The sequence below is a fragment of the Amblyraja radiata genome, chromosome 7, assembly GCF_010909765.2.
Source record: "Amblyraja radiata isolate CabotCenter1 chromosome 7, sAmbRad1.1.pri, whole genome shotgun sequence".
NCBI classification, from domain to species: Eukaryota; Metazoa; Chordata; class Chondrichthyes; order Rajiformes; family Rajidae; genus Amblyraja; species Amblyraja radiata.
This window is the reverse complement of record NC_045962.1, coordinates 28,019,624-28,039,171: the sequence shown is the minus strand read 5'-3', so window position 1 is coordinate 28,039,171 and position 19,548 is coordinate 28,019,624. Positions and strand designations below refer to the sequence as shown.

Sequence of the window (19,548 nt, the reverse complement as noted above, 5' to 3'; positions counted from 1 at the left end):
CTGCGTTTCGGGGACAGTGTCCGTTTTGGGTGCCCCATTAATAATTTCAGCATGACGGGGGGGGGGGGGGGGGGGGGGGGGGGGGGGGGGGCAGCAAAAACAAATATCCGAATTGTATGTCCAAGCCTGTTTAACTCTTCACGGATCATATTCAGGGGGATTGTGTGTACTCTCAGCAAGAGCCCTGTTTCTAACTTGGCTTGCCAAAAGTTACGTCAGGAGTAATATTTATGGGATATATTTATCCGGCGCCGGCGCTCCGAAGGGCGGAGCGCGCTTTAATGTGGATAATATGTGGTGATTGATGAATGTCTGCGCTGGGGCTCTGCCGCCGCGGCACGTCCACATCTATAATCGCCAAGACAAGGAACCGCTTGTAATAATCCTCTCTTTCGGCGTCCATACTTTAACTGACAACAGCTAAACTACGGAACTGCTTGAAGTTGTAATATGCTGGTGGATGCTCGGCTATCTTTCTAGTGAAGGCCAGTTATGTTCATTAGCGTGTGTTGCAAAACCACAGCGCGCAAATGCAGTCTCTGTCATTATTACATGGTGATCTTTCTTGAATATCTCAATAAAAATACTCTATGGAACCAAAAAAGGCGTATTTTATAAATTTGCTTGATTCAAGCGTTCGTGATTACAGTGGTAACATAAAATAACATTTAAACAATATTTATTTAAATAATATATTTCTTTTCATAAAAGCGACATTGTACTGACGTTGTTTTGTAGAATAAATAAAGAAAATACTTCCCCGTAAAATACTACACACAAAAATCTATCAGTGGAAAAATCAGTAGCACATTTAACTCCTTGTACGAAACGCTTAAATGCAGGGTTGAACCAATAGAAACATATCGCTGCTGCAATAAATCAGACATCATTGGAACAGCTACGTAACACATTAAAAACTTGGATTAAACTCTATCGTGGTTGTATTACAACAATCAATCTAACGAACGCACATTCGTATTCAGGTGGTACTGCACGAAAGGTCACATCATTTACACATAGTTTTAAATCATCTTCACTGCAAACTTTTATAACCAGAATCGGCGTTTGAATGGCGCCGAACTGACTCCATTTCACAAATACCACTCAAAGTTAGTCCGAAAACATAGAAAATGAGGTCATTTGCAAAGGCACCAGTTATTACAAACGTTATAAAGGATGGTATTGTAATGAATGTTCTCTTTAAAAAAAACTCCAGCTTTCTCTGCTTTAGGGAGTCATTAGATAGTGTCTCATTTAAGCAGAGTCTTTAGTGTCCCAGTTTAGACAGCGATCTGTGCTAAGGTGGACTCAGTACATTGTCGCCGTGCTGACTGTAGGCTGGTGCTGAAGAATCGGGGTCGATTGAAAGTGTGAAGCACTACTTGCACCAGGATACCAGGAGTAGTTTCCTATAAAGGCGGCGGCAGCGGGGCTGTTGTTCTGTGCGATGGCTGAGTCACAGTTGATACTCTGGTGCGGAGAGTGGTCCCATACAACAGAGGACGGAGAACTGCAAGGCGGAGACTCCCTGCTGCTGAGATTCTGTTCTTTTGGCATTTCTGCATTTTTCCACATTTTCTTGAATTTAGATCGGCGGTTCTGAAACCAAATTTTTACCTGCGTGATTCAAAAATAAAAGATATTGATATAATCTACAATGCAACCGTTTCTTCCCTCCCTTATCGGACTTCTGAACCCCCTCATAAATGAGGGTGCAGCCCCGATTCTCCAAGCTACTTGAGCTTCTAGAGAAAAGACTTTGCCTTCCATCACAGTGGGTCCACTGTGACGGATGTTTGTGTGAATGAATTTGTGTGTATGTCTAGGAAATTGTCTTTGTTTGTATGGCTGTGGAAACAGAATTTCGTTTGAGCCTCACTGAGGCTCAAATGACAATAAATTGTATTGTATTGTATTGTATACTTCATTGAAGACATTGGACATTTTCGCTGGAACAGTTAGGCTACAGTGCTGAGGAACTTTATTCGGCACTGGTGTATTTCTTTTAGCTCTAACCCGTTGTTCTTGCGTTCGGCTCCATTGCATACATGTTTGGTATTATCTGATTTGATTGGGTAGCATGCGAACAAAATCTTCACTGTAATAAAGACACAAAGTGCTAGAGTAACTCGGCCTTTCTGGCAAACATGGATAGGCGACGTTTCGGGTTGGGACCCTTCTTCAGGTTTTATGTCCCATGTTCCCCAGAGATGTTCTTCTGCATCATAAACGTATACATACATATAAATCCAAATTGTGTGGTGAAATATAACGTTATCTTCCAACGTCTATCAAATTTAACTGTAGCTCTTCACATATCGTGTTACTCCCACTGAGTTACCGCAGCACTTTGGCTTTTGGTAAACCGGCAGTTAGTTCCTTGTGTCTACAACTAATTACTGTACCACGGTACACGTGACAATAATAAACCCAGATTATCATGTTTATACAGCTCTATATCAATGTATTTCCACATTGCAATTTAGATTAGAGAAACTTTGGAGGCAAATTTAGTGTTCACGATGTAACGCATCAAATCGATACAAACGAATCATTTACAATATTAAACGTAAACATTTGTTCTCGTGCGGTCTCCTTGATGAAGTTTTACCTGAGTTTGTGTCAGGCCCATGGATGCCGCCAGCTCGGCCCTTTCAGGCAAAGCCAAATACTGGGTCTTCTGAAACCGTCTCTGCAGAGCTGCCAGTTGAAAGCTGGAATAAATGGTTCTGGGTTTTCTGACTTTTTTTGGTTTTCCGTTCACCATCCTTATTTCGGGCTCGCACTCCTCTTTTTCTGAGAAAAGAAACAATTATTTGCTGAAACATAAACGAAAACAGTTGGGGGGAAAAACTCAGCAAGTCAGTTAACACATGTGGACGTCGAAAGGCAATATTTTGGGTTGCGACTCCACCTCCGAATTGTTTTTTTTGTTGGTTAACAATTATTTTCGATTTGTCAAACAGAAATGTTCATTGTAAATAAACGCAGGCACATATATATAAATCCGCACTGTGTGGTTGATTAAATATAATGTTATATTTCAACGTCAATCATATTTAACTCTAGGTCTTCACATTTCATGTTACCCCAGCAGTTCAATTAAGTAATTGACGTTGATATCTTACCTACATCAGTATTTGCCGGCGAATTACTTGTACCATAGGAAGTGTAAGTGTTGTAACAATTTGTGTAACCGGTTTCGTAGGATTTGGCAGTGCACGAAAGGCTGTTCGTGTTACCAACGTGGAACTGGTAGGAGTTGTTAAGCTGTCCGTAAGGCGACCCAGCGCAGGGTCCGTGCTGTTGCCCGTTGTAATAGCTGCTGTCAGTCGCAGTGGACACTGGCAACGTTGGAGATTCCTGCGAGTGGGACTTGTGCATCGTATGATAACTCGAGGTAATTTGGTTCGAATGCATATCTGCAGCAAGACTGTCAAATACTCCGGTCATTTTTGTTTAAAGAGAGAAAAAAATATATAATTTACAACTGCAAAGTTACAGATGTCGGCTCAGATAAACGTCGGTGCTGATGATGAAAGCATGTTATGATGGCAATGCCCGAACAAGCTACGCCGTGCTCATGTTCTGCAATTGTCTGCAGCTCCACAAACTCCCGCATTAAAGACGCGTGGTCACGTCGCTGGGCCGCAGCCGATAGGCTGGTGCGGTGGCGTCCTGTGACTCCTGCGACCTGCGGCACAGGTTGGCGCTGGGGCGGAGCTGCAGGACAGGCGCTGGTGGCGCTGGGGCGGAGCTGCAGAACAGGCGCTGGGGCGGAGCTGCTGGGCGGGGCAGGCGCTGGGGCGGAGCTGCAGGACAGGCGCTGGGGCGGAGCTGCAGGACAGGCGCTGGGGCGGAGCTGCTGGGCGGGGCAGGCGCTGGGGCGGTGCTGCAGGACAGGCGCTGGGGCGGAGCTGCAGGGCAGGCGCTGGGGCGGAGCTGCTGGGCGGGGCAGGGCTGGGAAACTGCCGCCACAACGCGCTTTGTTCTCCTTGTGTGTGGTGTCCCGCAGTCCCGTCACAAATAAACGAGGGAGATTAAATAGGAAGGACTTCATTTCCCCTTAGCAGAGAGGTCAGCATCCGGGGGCAGAGATTTAAAGAGATTGGAATGGAGATAAGGGAATTTTAACAATGACCCAGTAATGGATCAGGAACTCATTCCCTGCCTTTCCCACCCCGGCTATTTCTTCTTCTCCCTGCTTCTGTTGGGCAGAAACAGAAGCTTGAAAACGCTCACCACCAGACTCAAGAACAACTTCTTCCCGTCTGTTATCAGGCTTCCATAAACTTTCGATTTCCCGCTATCCCAATGCGGACATTGTACTCTGCCTATGGAACGGGTGCGCTACAATGCTGAGAACTATATTCTGCACCCTGTATCTTCTTTGTTCTATCTATTGCACTTGAGTTTGGCTTGATTGTATTTATGTATAGAATTATCTGACTTAATTGGATAGCATGTAAAACATGTTTTCCAATGTACACGTGACGATAATAAGCATACACCTAGAGGTTGGTTGAGACAGAAATACACATCACATTTGAAATGTACATATTTTTCTTGACCAGCAATGATGTGGTGATGGGCCGAAGGTCTTATGGTATAAATCTCATATCATTCAACAGTTCATCATTGTTCTGTTCCCTGTGCAGAGTGATGTTGGCTATTGCCCAAGTATAAATTAAAACTTTTAAGTAGTTTTAAGATATGTTTTTAACATTTTCAGATTTCTGGGCACACACATTTCGGAGGACCTCACATGGTCCACCAACACCAACACCAACACTGGTCAAGAAGGCACAGCAAAGACTGGCCTTCCCCAACAGCTGCTGACAACCTTCTACCGCTGCACCACAGAGAGCATCCTAACATATGGCATCTTTGTGTGGTATCTCAGCTGCACGGTGGCGGAGAGGAGAGCTCTTCAGCAGGTCGTCCACAGAGCGCAGAAGATTATTGGGACACAGCTACCAGCCTTGGAGGGCATCTACTACACACGGTGCTTCAGGAAGGCCATCAGCATTCATAAAGACTCCTCACACCCTTGCAATAGTCTGTTCGAACTTCTACCATCCGGCAGACGTTACAAGGCCTTCTACGCCCGCACCTCCAGACTTAGGAACAGCTTCATCCCCAGAGCTCTAGCTGCTCTGAACCGGTCCAGCTGAGTGCCCCCCCATGAAATGTCTCCCTCGGATGGTCACGTCGCACATCGACCCCGCACAGACCTATTTGCACTTTATACTGCTTTAACTTTTTTTAATCTAGTTTCTCTGGGTGTCTAAATTTTTAGCTAATTAAGTTATTTCATCGGATGGAAGTTGCATTCCAAATCTTAGGTATGTTACAATACTTACCTTCAGCGGCGCTGCAGTTCTGCCACTGGCCGTGCGCGCGACTTTGGCGCCTTTGGGGGGGGGGGGGGGGAATTAAAATGCCATTTTCTCCTGCCTCTCTGAGATATATTTTCTCGGGATGCTAGCTGATGCTGAAAAATTGTTCCGACTTGCGTTCTCGGAAGTTTAAAAAAAAAATCGCGGGACAATTTAATCGCTGGAGTAAAATAAAAAAGCGAATTCTAACGCCATCAACGCTGACAACGGGACGGATCTCATGCAGGAGACAAAACATAAGGTAAGTCGTTTATTTTACATATAAACTTGCTTCTTATGATGACTTTAATCAAAATTTCATTGGCGAAAATGTGATTATGTAAATATACGAACCGGCAGTGTTTTTCCTGCCGATATGCGGTTCAAATTCACCTCAAACCGCAATGTTCCAATCGATTGCGTTCCACAAAAACCCACTCGCAAGATGATTGAAATGGCCATTAATTTACGGGAATTAAACATTAAATTCCTTCCATTTGGCCTATAAATTCATGACAATGAGATTTTAAAATCATGTTATATTGTGAATTCTTGTGTAAATGTTATTTGGACACTGGCTATTTAATTTTTTTTAATCTTTTCTTAAGAAATGGATAGATGTTTAGATCTAGTAATTGAATTATGTAATTAGCTACAATTAGGTAACTAACTAATTATTTGCTTTAATTTTAGGTCATCCAAGTAAGATTGTTTCATATTTGTTTCAGAATGCTTCAATCTATAATAACTGAAAATTTCTTTCAGTTCTCTTAATTTTTAAGAAAGTTATGGGCTTTTGACTGTCCTCGATCACAGCTTTTGTGTTAAGTCAATGGAAAAGCAATAGGGAACAAGATGCTAATTTCCGAGTATGAAAATGGCCATAACTTTTTTAATATTAAAGATATGAAAGTGAATTAGGTGTCAAATTAAACTTCTCTTTATGCTTTATCTGATGGGATAAATTGCAGACTTGATTTTTAAAATCTCAAAATTTTGTAACATCGCTACAAATCTCGTTGTACCTCTGTGCATTGACAATAAAGATGTATTATTATTCTTATTATTATTATTTTAGTGAAAATTCATTGATCAGAAACATGTAACTACTTATTCAATCACGAGTGCTTTCGAATCTACATAGTCTTTAATCCGCACTCTCTGTTTTTATCTCGGATATATAGTGTAGTTTTTTTCTTTGCAGTTTTATTGTTACCGTAAGAAATCGAAATAAAAACTGCTGAGAATTCTCACCGGGTAAGTCTGCATCTGTGGAGAAAGGAAGGGTGTTGTTGTTTCTGATTCCACTCTTTGGTCAGGGGCGCTGATTTAAGACTATCCACTTGCGAAGTTCAATACCATTGGAACGATGATGCATCACTCACAGACCACTTCCAACCACATTGTTTGTGTAGATTCTCTCGTTGAGTTTCTGGTCAATGGTGACCTCACCCCCGTGATATTTTTGAGTGGCCAAAAATGGGCTTAGATAGCGCATCTTGAGCTGCATGGTTGAGTTGGGCTGACGGACATATGTGATTCAGGTCAAGAGTGTCATGTGTCCCAAAACGGAACAATGATTTTTTTACTTGCAGCAGCACAACAGCTAGTACTCAGTAGATACCATATTAAACAACAACAAGTAGTCCAATATATTACAAAAAATGTCCTTTCATATTCTAGACACTGCAGATGCCTGTTTAGAAAAAGAGATACAAGTGCTGGAATAACTTTGCGGATCAGGCAGCATCTCTGGGGAACTGGACATAGATTAGACATCGACATTGATTGTCCATGTCCTCCAGAGATGCAGCGTGATCCGCTGAGTTACTCCAGCACTTGTATCTCCATTCACATCTTACTCGAGTTCCTGCTTCATAATACATCCAATGGTGCATTTGTGTAAATGCAAACATGAAATCATTTTACACACGATTGAAATAATGGAGGACTTAGCAGTTTTCTCGCATTTCACTGGGTTGGTGGCCACAGAGACAGCAGTAACTTGTGCACATTGAACAGGGTGCCCGTCAGCTGCTTTTGCCTGCTGCTGCCACCTTGTGGCTCTCAGTTTGGTTTTTGGCGCGAGATCTCTCGGTCTGTCACAACATCGGGTCCTCAATGAGGAAAGCTTTCTTGTACATGCGACAGCTCGGATTTTTAAAAAGTACTAGGACCAAGTGCGGACCCGTTGGGCCCCGTCCCCCAACGCAATATTCCACCACTCACCCACAGCCCCCAACTGCGCAGGCGCGACTGAAGGGTTCCCGTTGTGACGCCAGAGATTCCCTTTGTGCCCCGAGTCACGGCAACCCTCCCTCAACTTTGCAGACGTGGCCGGCAAGTGGGAGCACGACTGCCAGGTTTATTAAAGGTCCCCCTCCCCCAAAGCAACATTCCCCCAGTAGCAGACGCCTATTTTGTTCCAATTATGTGTTTTTAAAGGCATTTCAGTTACTTGTGCTCATGAACACTAAATTCTGAATTCACTTCAAAGTTATGTTTGTGTATTAGATAGTTAATTGTGATTGAACCATTCTGAAAATTGTGGAAAATAAAACTGGACATTCTGTATTGGAATTCACGTTTCTAAATCTAATCTTCTTGTCGAGTCCACACACAAGATTAGAAGTTGTTCAGCCAGAGATGAACACACTTTTCAGCATCTGCATACAATGGTGTCTGTCTTGTGCTTCTTGTGCATGTTGGTGGAAAGATTGGTGGAAATCTAATTAAAGTAGAATAAACATATTCCTTCATCTTCTGTGCCATATTCCTTCTTACCAGGCCCACTGCGCTGGGGAGATTTTCAGTTATTTTAAATTCCGCATGTGCGGATACCAGGCCCACTGCGGCCGCGCGGGGATCAAATTCCGCACACGCGGATACCGTCCCACTGCGCACGCGCGGGGAGATGTTCATACACTGGGAGACGTTCAGTTATTATTCAAATTCTGCACGCGCGGATACCAGGTCCACTGTGCACGCGCGGGTTTCAAATTCCACATGCGCGGATACTGGGCCCACTGCGCACGCACGAGGAGATGGCGTCATTTTGCGCCGCTGCCGCATCACCGGTGCCATTTTCAATTGTGACGTGGCTGACGTGCCTCCCCCAACTGCGCAGGCGTGGCCGGCAAGTGGGAGCGCGACTGCCAGGTTTATTAAAGTTTAAAATGTCACTCACCTATACACGACACTGGATGTTAAAATGTCGATCCCAGGCCGGCAACCCCCCCCCTAAACTGCGCAAGTGCAGCTGACGGGTCCCTGTTGTGACACAAGAGATCGCCGTTGTGAAGCGAGTCAAAATGGCAATTTCAAGATGGCAGCTGGCCAACTGCACAGGCACAGCTGATGATCTCAAAATGGCGGCGGGCCAGGCAACTCCCAACTGCTAAAAGCGTGAGTCGCGGGCCTGCCAACCCTCCCCCAACTGCGCACGTGCGGATCCGGCGGCCATCATACCGTTGTGACGCGTTGGGTTCCCATTGTGATGTTGAACGTGGCTGACGGGCATGGCAATTGGAAAAGTCATTTTTTAAAAGTTTAAAATGTCAATAACTTGTAAAATATAACATCAATCTGAATGAAACTTGGTAGTTCACGTCGCAGGGGTGAGTAAGCTGAGCCTAAAATTGTAGCGCTATTGTGTACCGATTTGACAGAGTTTCGGGAACACATGGCATGGCAAGTGGAAAAGTGATTTTTTTAAGTTTCAAATGTCAATAACGTAAAATATAAGGTAAAATATAACATCAATCTGAACAAGTGGATGTGTGTGGCGGGGGGTGGGTGTGGGGGGGGGGGGTATGGGTGTGGGGGTAGTGGGGGTTGTGGAGGCAGGGATGTGTGGGTAGTGGGATGTGTGGAGGGGGTGCGGGGGTGTGTGTGTGGGGGGGATGTGTGTGGTGGGGGTGGGGGTGGGTGTGTGTGGGAGGGGGGCTTGTGGGGGGAGGGGTGTGTGGGCGGGGGTGAATTGTGGGGGAGAGGGGTGTGTGGGCGTGGGGGAGTGAGCTCGGATAAAAGACAGGGAAGAGCCATGGGGGAGAGGGGGGCATCACAGGGTAGGGGGGAGGAGCCAGCGAGGGGGACCAGAGGGGAAGGGGCTGAAACTGGCGGTGCGATGGGGACTCACAGCGGGTGCTGGTCGCTGGTCGTTCTCCTCCACCGGGATCAGAGACTCCGCTTTCCATTTGGCGACATCTGCGACTCCGAGCTGGGTCTCCCACGCTGAGCTGGGCTGCGTCACCGACTGGGCTGGGTCAGGTCTCCAACGTGGGCTGCTGCTTGGGGCGGAGCTGCTGCTTGGGGCGGGGCTGCTGCTTGGGGAGGGGCTGCTGCTTGGGGCGGGGCTGCTGCTTGGGTAGAGGCTGCTGCTTGGGGCAGGGCTGCTGCTTGGGGCGGGGCTGATGAATGGGGCGGGGCCGCTGCTTGGGGCGGGGCTGCTGCTTGGGGTGGGGCTGATGAATGGGGCGGGGCCGCTGCTTGGGTAGAGGCTGCTGCTTGGGGTGGGGCTGATGAATGGGGCGGGGCTGCTGCTTGGGTAGAGGCTGCTGCTTGGGGTGGGGCTGCTGCTTGGGGAGGGGCTGCTTCGGGTCCCTCTGAAAATCCAGTTGGAAACCTCCGCCGGCCATCCTCAGCTCCAGTAAAGACGCAATGACGCAGGAAGGGGAGGACCGTCTCGGGGAGTGATAGGGGAAGAGACTAATCCGCCCGGCGCTGACTGGCAGGAGAAGAGATCGATCTGCGCAAGCGCAATTTTAAAGATTTTCAAACCTTGCTAACGTTTACGACATTCAACTAATCGTAATGAAAATTGGCGCACTTGCAGCACAGAACGGCGAGTGAACTGGCAAAAAATCGTCGCGCTATCGCGAACCGTTTTTGCGCAAGTAAAAAGAACGCCAAACCGGAAGATAATAAGATCAGAGTTTTAATTATGTATAGATAGATAGATTTTTCCCCACATAACAAGGTGAGTGCTATTATAAATGAAAGTTTATGCCTTAGGTAAGTGGAATACTATGTGAATGTCTGTATTTAGGGATGATATCAAACTAGCATCTCAGTTAAAGTTGTGCTGAAACTTTATCAAAAATTGCTACTTTATATATATAAGTTGCTGCATCAGTTTCTCATAACATTTGAAGAAACAGAACCTCTTCATTTTATACCCTTTTAGCCTCCCACACTCCAAAGACGTACAGGTTTGTAGGTTAATTGGCTTGGGGTAAATTGTCCCTAGTGTATGTAGGATAATGTGTGGGGATCGCTGGTCGGCGCGGACTGAGCTGAAGGGCCGGTTGCCGCGGTGTATCTCTAAACAAAACTAAACTAAACTACAGCACAGAAACGGGACTTTTGGCCCACTATGTCTGGGTTGAACATGATGCTTAACTGAACAGATTTAATCTGCTTGCAAGTGATCCACATCCCATCATTCCTTGCAAATCCATGTGCCTATCTAAATGCTTCTTAAACAACGCCACTATTGTATTTGCCACCACCACCACCACCACCCCAGGCAATGAGTTCCAGGCCCCCACCATCCTCTGTGTAAAAAATATTATACAATATACTTTCCCCCTCTCACCTTGTGCTCTCTGGTGTTTGATATTTCCACCCTGGGAAAAAGGTCTGAATATCCTCAAATTCGGAGACCAAAATTGCTTTCTCACCAGGACCCTGTACAACTGCAGTAGGACCTCCTTGCTTCTAAACTCAAATCCTCTCACAATAAAGGCCAACAGGCCATTGGATTTCTTCACTGCCTGCTGTATCTGCATGCTTACTTTAACAGTGTTCAAGAACGAACTGCAGATGCTGGAAGATCGAAGGTACACAAAAATGCTGGAGAAACTCAGCGGGTGCAGCAGCATCTATGGAGCGAAGGAAATAGGTGACGTTTCGGGCCGAACCCCTTCTTCAGAACTGATGTACATGCACGCCCAGGTCTCGTTGCACCTCCCCTTCAGATAATAATCTGCCTTCTTGTTCTTGCCACCAAAGTGGATAACCTCACATTTATCCACATTATACTGCATCTGCCATGCATCTGCCTACTCATCCAACCTATCCATGTCATCCTGCAGCCTCACAGCATCACCATCGCCACCCACACTGCCACCCAGCTTTGTGTCAGCCGCAAACTTGGAGATGTCACGTTTAATTCCCCCATCTAAATCGTTAATATACAGTGCAATCAGAAAGTATTCAGAACCCTTTACCTTTTCCCACATTTTGTTACGTAAAGCCTCTGTCCACTTAGGAAGCCTGAACGGAAACCTCTGGAGACTTTGCGCCCCACCCAAGGTGTCCGTGCGGTTCCCGGAGGTTGCAGGTGGTTGCCGGAGGTTGCAGGTAGTGGAAGCAGGTAGGCAGACTGACAAAAACCACCGGGAACCTCCGGGTACCGCACGGAAACCTTGGGTGGGGCGCAAAGTCTCCAGAGGTTTCCGTTCAAGTTTCCTAAGTGGGACAGGGGCATTACAGCCTTATTTTAAAATGGATTAAATTAATTTTTTTAGCATCAATCTACACACAATACCCCATAATAAAAAAACAAAAACAGGTGTTTAGAAATGTTTGCGAAGTAATTAAAAAGAAATAACTGAAATATCACATTTACATAAGTATTCATACCTTTTACTCAGTGCTTTGTTGAGGCACCTTTAGCAGCGATTACAGCCTCAAGTCTTCTTGGGTATGACGCTACAAGCTTGGCACACCTGCATTTGGGTAATTTCTCCCATTCTTCTCTGCAGATCCTCTCAAGCTCTGTCAGGTTGGATGGGGAGCGTCGATGCATAGTTATTTTCAGGTCCCTCCAAAGATGTTCGATCGTGTTCAAGTCCGGCCTCTGGCTGGTCCACTCAAGGACATTCACAGACTTGTAACAAAGCCACTCCTGCGTTGGCTTGGCTGTGTGCTTAGGGTCGTTGTCCTGTTGGAAGGTGAACCTCCGCCCCAGTCTGAGGTCCAGAACGCTCTGGAGCAGATTTTCATCAAGGATCTCACTGTACTTTGCTCCATTCATCTTTCCCTTGTTCCTGGCTAGGCAATAGACAATAGGTGCAGGAGTAGGCCATTCGGCCCTTCGAGCCAGCACCGCCATTCAATGTGATCATGGCTGATCATCCCCAATCAGTACCCCGTTCCTGCCTTCTCCCCATATCCCCTGACTCCGCTATCTTTAAGAGCCCTATCTAGCTCTCTCTTGAAAGTATCCAGAGAACCGGCCTCCACCGCCCTCTGAGGAGGAGAATTCCACAGACTCACAACATTCTGTGAGAAAAATGTTTCCTCATCTCCGTTCTAAATGGCTTACCCCTTATTCTTAAACTTTGGCCCTCAGTTCTGGACTCTCCCAACATCGGGAACATGTTTCCTGCCTCTAGCATGTCCAAACCCTTAACAATCTTATATGTTTCAATAAGATCCCGTTTCATCCTTCTAAACTCCAGAGTGTACAAGCCCAGCCGCTCCATTCTCTCAGCATATGACAGTCCCGCCATCCCGGGAATTAACCTTGTAAACCTACGCTGCTCTCCCTCAATAGCAAGAATGTCCTTCCTCAAGTTAGGGACCAAAACTGCACACAATATTCCAGATGTGGTTGCACTAGGGCTCAGAACAACTGCAGTCTCCCAGTTCCTGCCGCTGAAAAACATCCCCACCACCATGCTTCACCGTAGGTATGGTATTGGCCAGGTGATAAGCGGTGCCTGGTTTCCTCCAGACGTGATGCTTGGCATTTAGGCCAAAGAGTTCAATCTTGGTTTAATCAGACCAGAGAATCTTGTTTCTCATGCCTTTTGGCAAACTCCAAGCGGGCTGTCATGTACCTTTTACTGAGGAGTGGCTTCCGTCTGGCCACTCTACCATAAAGGCCTGATTGGTGGAGTGCTGTAGATGTAGTTGTCCTTCTGGAAGGTTCTCCCATTTCCACAGAGGAACTCTCGAGCTCTGTCAGAGTGACAATCTGGTTCTTGGTCACCTCCCTGATCAAGGCCCTTCTCCCCGATTGCTCAGTTTGGCCGGGCGGCCAGCTCTATGAAGAGTCCTGGTGGTTCCAAAGTTCTTCCATTTAAGAATGACGGAGGCCACCGTGGTCTTCAGGACCTGCAATGCTGCAGATATTGTTTTATACCCTTCCCCAGATCTGTGTTTCGACACAATCCTGTCTCGGAGGTCTACGGACAATTCCTTCGTCTTCATGGCTTGGTTTTGGCTCTGACATGCACTGTCAACTATGGGACCTTATATAGACAGGTGTGTGCCTTTCCAAATCATCTCCAATCAATTTAATTTACCACTGGTGGACCAATCAGGTTGGAGAAACATCTCAAGGATAATCAATGGAAACAGGATGCTCCGAAGCTTAATTTTGGTGTGTCATAGCAAAGGGTCTGAATACCTATGTAAATTTGATATTTCAGTTATTTCTTTTTAATTACTTTGCAAAAATTTCTAAACACCTGTTTTCGCTTTTTTATTCTGGGGTATTGTGTGTAGATTGATGATAAAAAAATGAATGTAATCAATTTTAGAATAAGGCTGTAACGTAACAAAATGGAAAAAGTGAAGGGGATCTGAATACTTTCGGAATGCACTGTATATTGTAAATAGCTGGGGTCCCAGCACCGAGCCTTGCGGTACCCCACTAGTCACTGCCTGCCATTCTGAAAAGGACCCATTAAATCCTACTCTTTGCTTCCTGTCTGCCAACCAGTTCTCTATCCATGTCAATACCCAACCCCAGGGCCGGATTTAGATGAAGAGAGGCCCTAAGCTATTTCACTTGTGAGCCCGCCCCCCCCTCCCAATCCCCCACCTCCATGACTAGTCAAGTCAAGTTTATTCGTCACATACGCATATGAGATGTGCAGTGAAATGAAAAGTGGCAATGCTTGCGGATTGTGCAAACAAAAATCTACAAAGCAGAATGGAACAGAATCACATATTCACATATTACATATTTGTGGGAGGAAAAAAGAGAAAAAAACAGCAATTTTAAAAGGCACCACACAACAGTAAATTGGTTCAGTAAAGTTAGTCCCTGGTGAGATAGGAGTTTACAGTCCTAATGGCCTCTGGGAAGAAGCTCCTTCTCATCCTCTCTGTTTTCACAGCATGACAACGGAGGCGTTTGCCTGACCGTAGCAGCTGGAACAGTCTGTTGCTGGGGTGGAAGGGGTCTCCCATGATCTTGTTGGCCCTGGATTTGCACCTCCTGATGTATAGTTCCTGCAGGGGGGCGAGTGAAGTTCCCATAGTGCGTTCGGCTGAACGCACTACTCTCTGCAGAGCCTTCTTGTCCTGGGCAGAGCAGTTCCCAAACCAAATTGTGATGTTTCCGGACAGGATGCTTTCCACAGACGCTGAGTAGAAGCACTGGAGGATCCTCAGACACTCTGAATTTCCTCAATTGCCTGAGGTGGTAAAGGCGCTGCCTTGCCTTACTCACCAGTGCTGCAGCGTGTGATGCCCATGTCAGATCCTCAGAGATGTGGACTCCCAGGTATTTAAAGCAGCTCACCCTATCCACAGTATCCCCATTTATCTTCAATGGTGTGTACGTCCTCGGATGATGTGCCCTCCTAAAGTCCACGATCAGCTCCTTAGTTTTTTTGACATTCAAGTGGTGGCTGTTGTCCTGACTACTGACTGAGTGCTAGATCAGCCACCTCCTCCCGGTAGGCCTTCTCATCGTTATCGGAGATCAGGCCCACCACCACAGTGTCATCAGCAAACTTAATTATAGAGTTGGAGCTGAACCTGGCCACACAGTCATGTGTGTACAGGGAGTACAGTAGGGGGCTGAGGACGCAACCTTGGGGGGGATCCTGTGCTCAGGGTGAGGGACTTCGATGTATTTCCTCCCATCTTGACTACCTGGGGCCCGGCGGTGAGAAAGTCCAGGACCCAGGTACACAGGAGGTGTTGAGCCCCAATTCCATTAGCTTCTCAGCAAGTCTGTTGGGGACTATCATGTTGAAGGCTGAACTGAAGTCTATGAACAGCATCCTCACGTAGCCCCCCTTCTGGCTGTCAAGGTGAGAGAGAGCAGTGTGCAGAACCTGGGAGACCGCATCGTCCGTGGATCTGTTCGGACGGTATGCGAATTGTAGCGGGTCCATGTTGCGAGGGAGGAAGGCGCAGATATGTTTCTTCACCAGCCTCTCAAAGCATTTCATGACTACCGAGGTGAGGGCCACCGGATGGTGGTCATTCAGACAGGCTGGGGAGGCATTTTTTGATACAGGTACAATGATGGATCTTTTGAAGCAGGCAGGGACCACGGACTTGGCCAGGGAGAGGTTGAATATTGTAGTGAGCACCGGAGCTAGCTGCGTAGCACAAGACTTAAGTACTCGCCCTGAGATGCCTACAGCTTTCCTCGTGTTCACCCGTGTCAGGGCCCTCCTCACGTCGTGCTCGAACAACGAGAATGTGTGCACATCCCCAGCTATCGACCTCCCTTCAGCTTCGTTAGCCAGCACGCTGGCGGTGTTGTCGTTAGCCGGCAAACCTGGGGTGATGTTGGGGGGGAGAAGGAAGTCTGCTGCCATGTGCAGTGGAAGGAGGTAGCTAGGACTGTTCGGTACTTGTGTAACATTGTCGGTGCCAACACGTGGCAGCACGTGTGTTCTGCCTAGGCTGTAGGAATATTAAAGCTTTACACTGTATCTAGGTGTCCTAGTTACACTACACAATAAAGTATCTTTCATTTATTTATTGGTCCGGAAATCTGAATCTCTGTCCCCTACTACAATTCCTTTTCCCTTCCATATTTCTTGAGTTTATTAAATAAAAAAATGTTGTGCTCGCTATTCCTATGTTTTACCAGTTGTTCATTATCTTGTTTATTTTAATATAATGTCCAATGTTGATACATTGAACTGATTGTGATTGTTTCTTGGTTGTCAGCAGAATTTAATTGTTTTCTCAGGTTTACCACACAGTAATAAACTGAACACAGTAGGACAGTGACAAGCCAAGTGATGGTGGTTAGATGATAATGATAATTATAGGATTTACAGTGAATTTACAATCACAATCACAATAATACTTTATTGGCCAAGTATGTTTTGCAACATACGAGGAATTTCATTTGCCAAGTCAGTCATACAAATAAAAAGCAAGAGGGAGAGGGAGAGGGAGAAGGAGAGGGAGAGGGAAAGGGAGAGGGAAAGAGAGCGAGAGAGAGTTGCGTTGGGGGATCTGGTGAGTGGTGGAAACGGGTTGCGTTGGGGGAATGGGTGAGTGGTGGAATATTGCGTTGGAGGACAGACAGTGAGAGAGAGAGACAGAGAGAGAGAGAGAGAGACTGACAGAGAGACAGGGGGGTTAGTGTGTGGGTGGGGGGTTAGTGTGTGTGGGGGGGTTAGTGTGTGTGGGGGGGAGGTTAGTGTGTGTGAGATGGGCGTTAGTGTTGGGGGGATTATTGTGTGGGATGGGGGTATTGTGTGTGTGTGGTGTGGGATGGGGGTTAGTGTGTGTGGGGGGGGTTTAGTGTGGGGGGGATAGTGTGAGTGTGTGTGGGGGGTTACAGTGAGTGTGTGTGTGGGGGGTTACAGTGAGTGTGTGTGTGGGGCGGGTGGGTGGGGTTTGTGTGTGTGGGGGCGATTAGTGTGTGTGGGGCATGGGTGGGTTAGTGTTTGTGGGGGGTGGTTAGTGTGTGTGGGGCAGGGGGGGGGGGTTAGTGTGGGGGGGATTAGTGTGTGTGGGCAGGGGGTGTGTTAGTGTGTGGGGGGGTTATGTCACAACGGGAACCCATCAGCAACACCTGCTGAATTGGGGGCTATGGGTGAGTGGTGGAATATTGCGTTTGGGGACCAGCCCTCCCGTGTGATACTGCGCCCCTCCCCCCCCCCCCCCCCCGTTGGGGGCAGGGCCCAACGAGTCCCACTTGGTCTAGTGTATTTATAAAATCTTTTGGGATTGTCCTTAATGCTACCCGCCAGAGCTATCTCCTGGCCCCTTTTGGCCCTTCTGATTTCCTTTTTGTTTACTCCTTAGTTCCCGAAACGCCTCCAGGGATGCACTTGATCCCAGCTGCCTATTCCTGTTCCATGCATCCTTGTTTTTGACTAATGACTCAATTTCCCTCATCAGCCAAGCTTCCTTACGTTTGCCTGCTTTGCCTTTGACTCTAATGGGGACGTAAACATCCTGAGCTTTCTTCAGTACACTTTTAAAAACATCCCACTTGGCCGATGTTCCTTTCCCCACAAATAACTGACTCCAGTCACCTTGAGCGAGACCTTCTCTCATACCCTCAAAGTTGGCCTTATCCCAGTTGAGCATTTTAACATATGGACCCTCTCTGTCCCTATCCATATCTATCTTCAGCCTAATCAAACTGTGGTCACTGGTCTTAAAAGGCTCCTCCACACACACTTCATTAACTTGCTCTTGTCAATTTCCCAATACTAGATCCAGCATTGCCCTCTCAAGTGTGGGGGCCTCCACATACTACTTAAGGAAACTCTCCTGAATACTTTTGAGGAATTGCACCCCATCTAAACCCTTCACGCTATGATTTTCCCAGTCTATATTGGGAAAGTTAAAATCCCCTACTACAACAACCTTATTTGACCTGCAGCTGTCTGCAATCTCCCAGCACATTTATTCTTCTAATTCCTGTTGATTATTCAGGGGTCTGTAGTACACCCCCAACAAGATGATCATCCCTTTCTTGTTCCTCAGCTCCACCTATATAGCCTCACTAGACGAACCGTCCATAATGTCACAACTGAACACAGCTGTGACATCCTCCTTAACCAACAATGCAACCCCCCATCTCTTTATCCCTCACCCCTGTCTCTCCTGAAACTCCTGTACCCTAGAACATTGAGCTGCCAGTCCTATCCGTCCATTACCCACGTTTCAGCCATGGCTACAACGTCCCAGTCGCTCATACCTATCCATGCCCTAAGCTCATCTGCCTTACCTGTCAGGCCCCTTGCATTAAAATACGTGCACTTTAAACCAACCCTTCTTCCTCGTTTTCTGCCTTTCACCTGCCTATTCTGTCCACTAACCTTTTCCACACCACCCTCCATACCAACTAGCCTCTCACGTGCCTCTGTCCCACCCCCCTGCCATTAGAACTGGTAACTTTTTGCAGCTGCAGAACCTATATAACAGAGTTGTGTGGGTATATGGAAATAATGTGTTGCCTATTTTTCTTTCATGGTGCTTTTAGCTGATCATCGATAGAATTGTGGTAACTAGGCATATGTTGAGCTTTTATTTACCATTCCCAAGGGATCAATACATTCAAGCCTGAGGAAGAATCCTGAACCAAAACATCACCTTTGCATGTTCTCCAGAGATGCTGCCTGACTCGCAGAGTTACTCTGGTCTTTCTGTCTTTTTTTGACAACCAGCATCTGCAGTTCCTTGCATCTACATGCAAGCCTTTCCTGCTACCAGCAAAACCCAAAGTGGCAGAGGAACTCAGTGGGTCAGGCAGCACCTGGGAAGGGAATGAATCGGGACTCTTTTTCAGCCTGCTTGGCTACAGATAGATGGTAGTTACTTTGGATTTAATGACTATGTCGTGGATAATGATAGATGGGTGCCATGGACATGGTGAGCCAAAGGTCATGTTTCTATGCTCTGTGACTCGAGAGAGACAGATTATTGTTGTCTTTCAGTGATGTGCAGCTCGTGTTTAAACCAGGGAGGCTGTATCAATATATGATAATTAACAAGGTCCCACATTAGTTTAGTTTAATGATACAGCACGGAAACTGGCCCTTTGACCCACCGAGTCCACGCCGAACAGCGATTCCGGTACACTGGTATTATTCTACACACTAGGGACAATTTACAATCATCGTTACAATTGTCGGCCTCCTCCATGTGGCGACGCTTTTCATACCTTGTGTATGGTATGCAAAAACAAATAATTACTCTGTGACATGTCACGTGATAATACAGCATGGTTCAATCTATCAATCAATAAATCAATCAATCAATCAATCAATCAATCAATCAATCAATCAATCAATCAATCAATCAATCAATCAATCAATCAATCAATCAATCAATCAATCAATCAGTCAATCTTTACCAAAGTTAATGAACTTACAAACCTGTACGTCTTTGGAGTGTGGGAGGCACCCAGGGAAAACCCACACGGCCACAGGGAGAATTT

General features: G+C 46.5%; 1 protein-coding gene across 1 annotated transcript; it reads right to left on the bottom strand.

Annotated features, from left to right (window-relative positions):
* Window positions 1-593: 593 nt before the first annotated feature.
* dlx2 (distal-less homeobox 2) lies at window positions 594-3,654 on the bottom strand. The gene is made up of 3 exons (XM_033023953.1): window positions 3,129-3,654; window positions 2,612-2,796; window positions 594-1,617 (listed from the first exon to the last, which is right to left on the bottom strand). The coding sequence occupies exons 1-3, from the start codon at window positions 3,451-3,453 to the stop codon at window positions 1,309-1,311; spliced, it is 819 nt and encodes a 272-aa protein (XP_032879844.1). The 5' UTR covers window positions 3,454-3,654; the 3' UTR covers window positions 594-1,308.
* Between the last annotated feature and the right edge of the window lie 15,894 nt (window positions 3,655-19,548).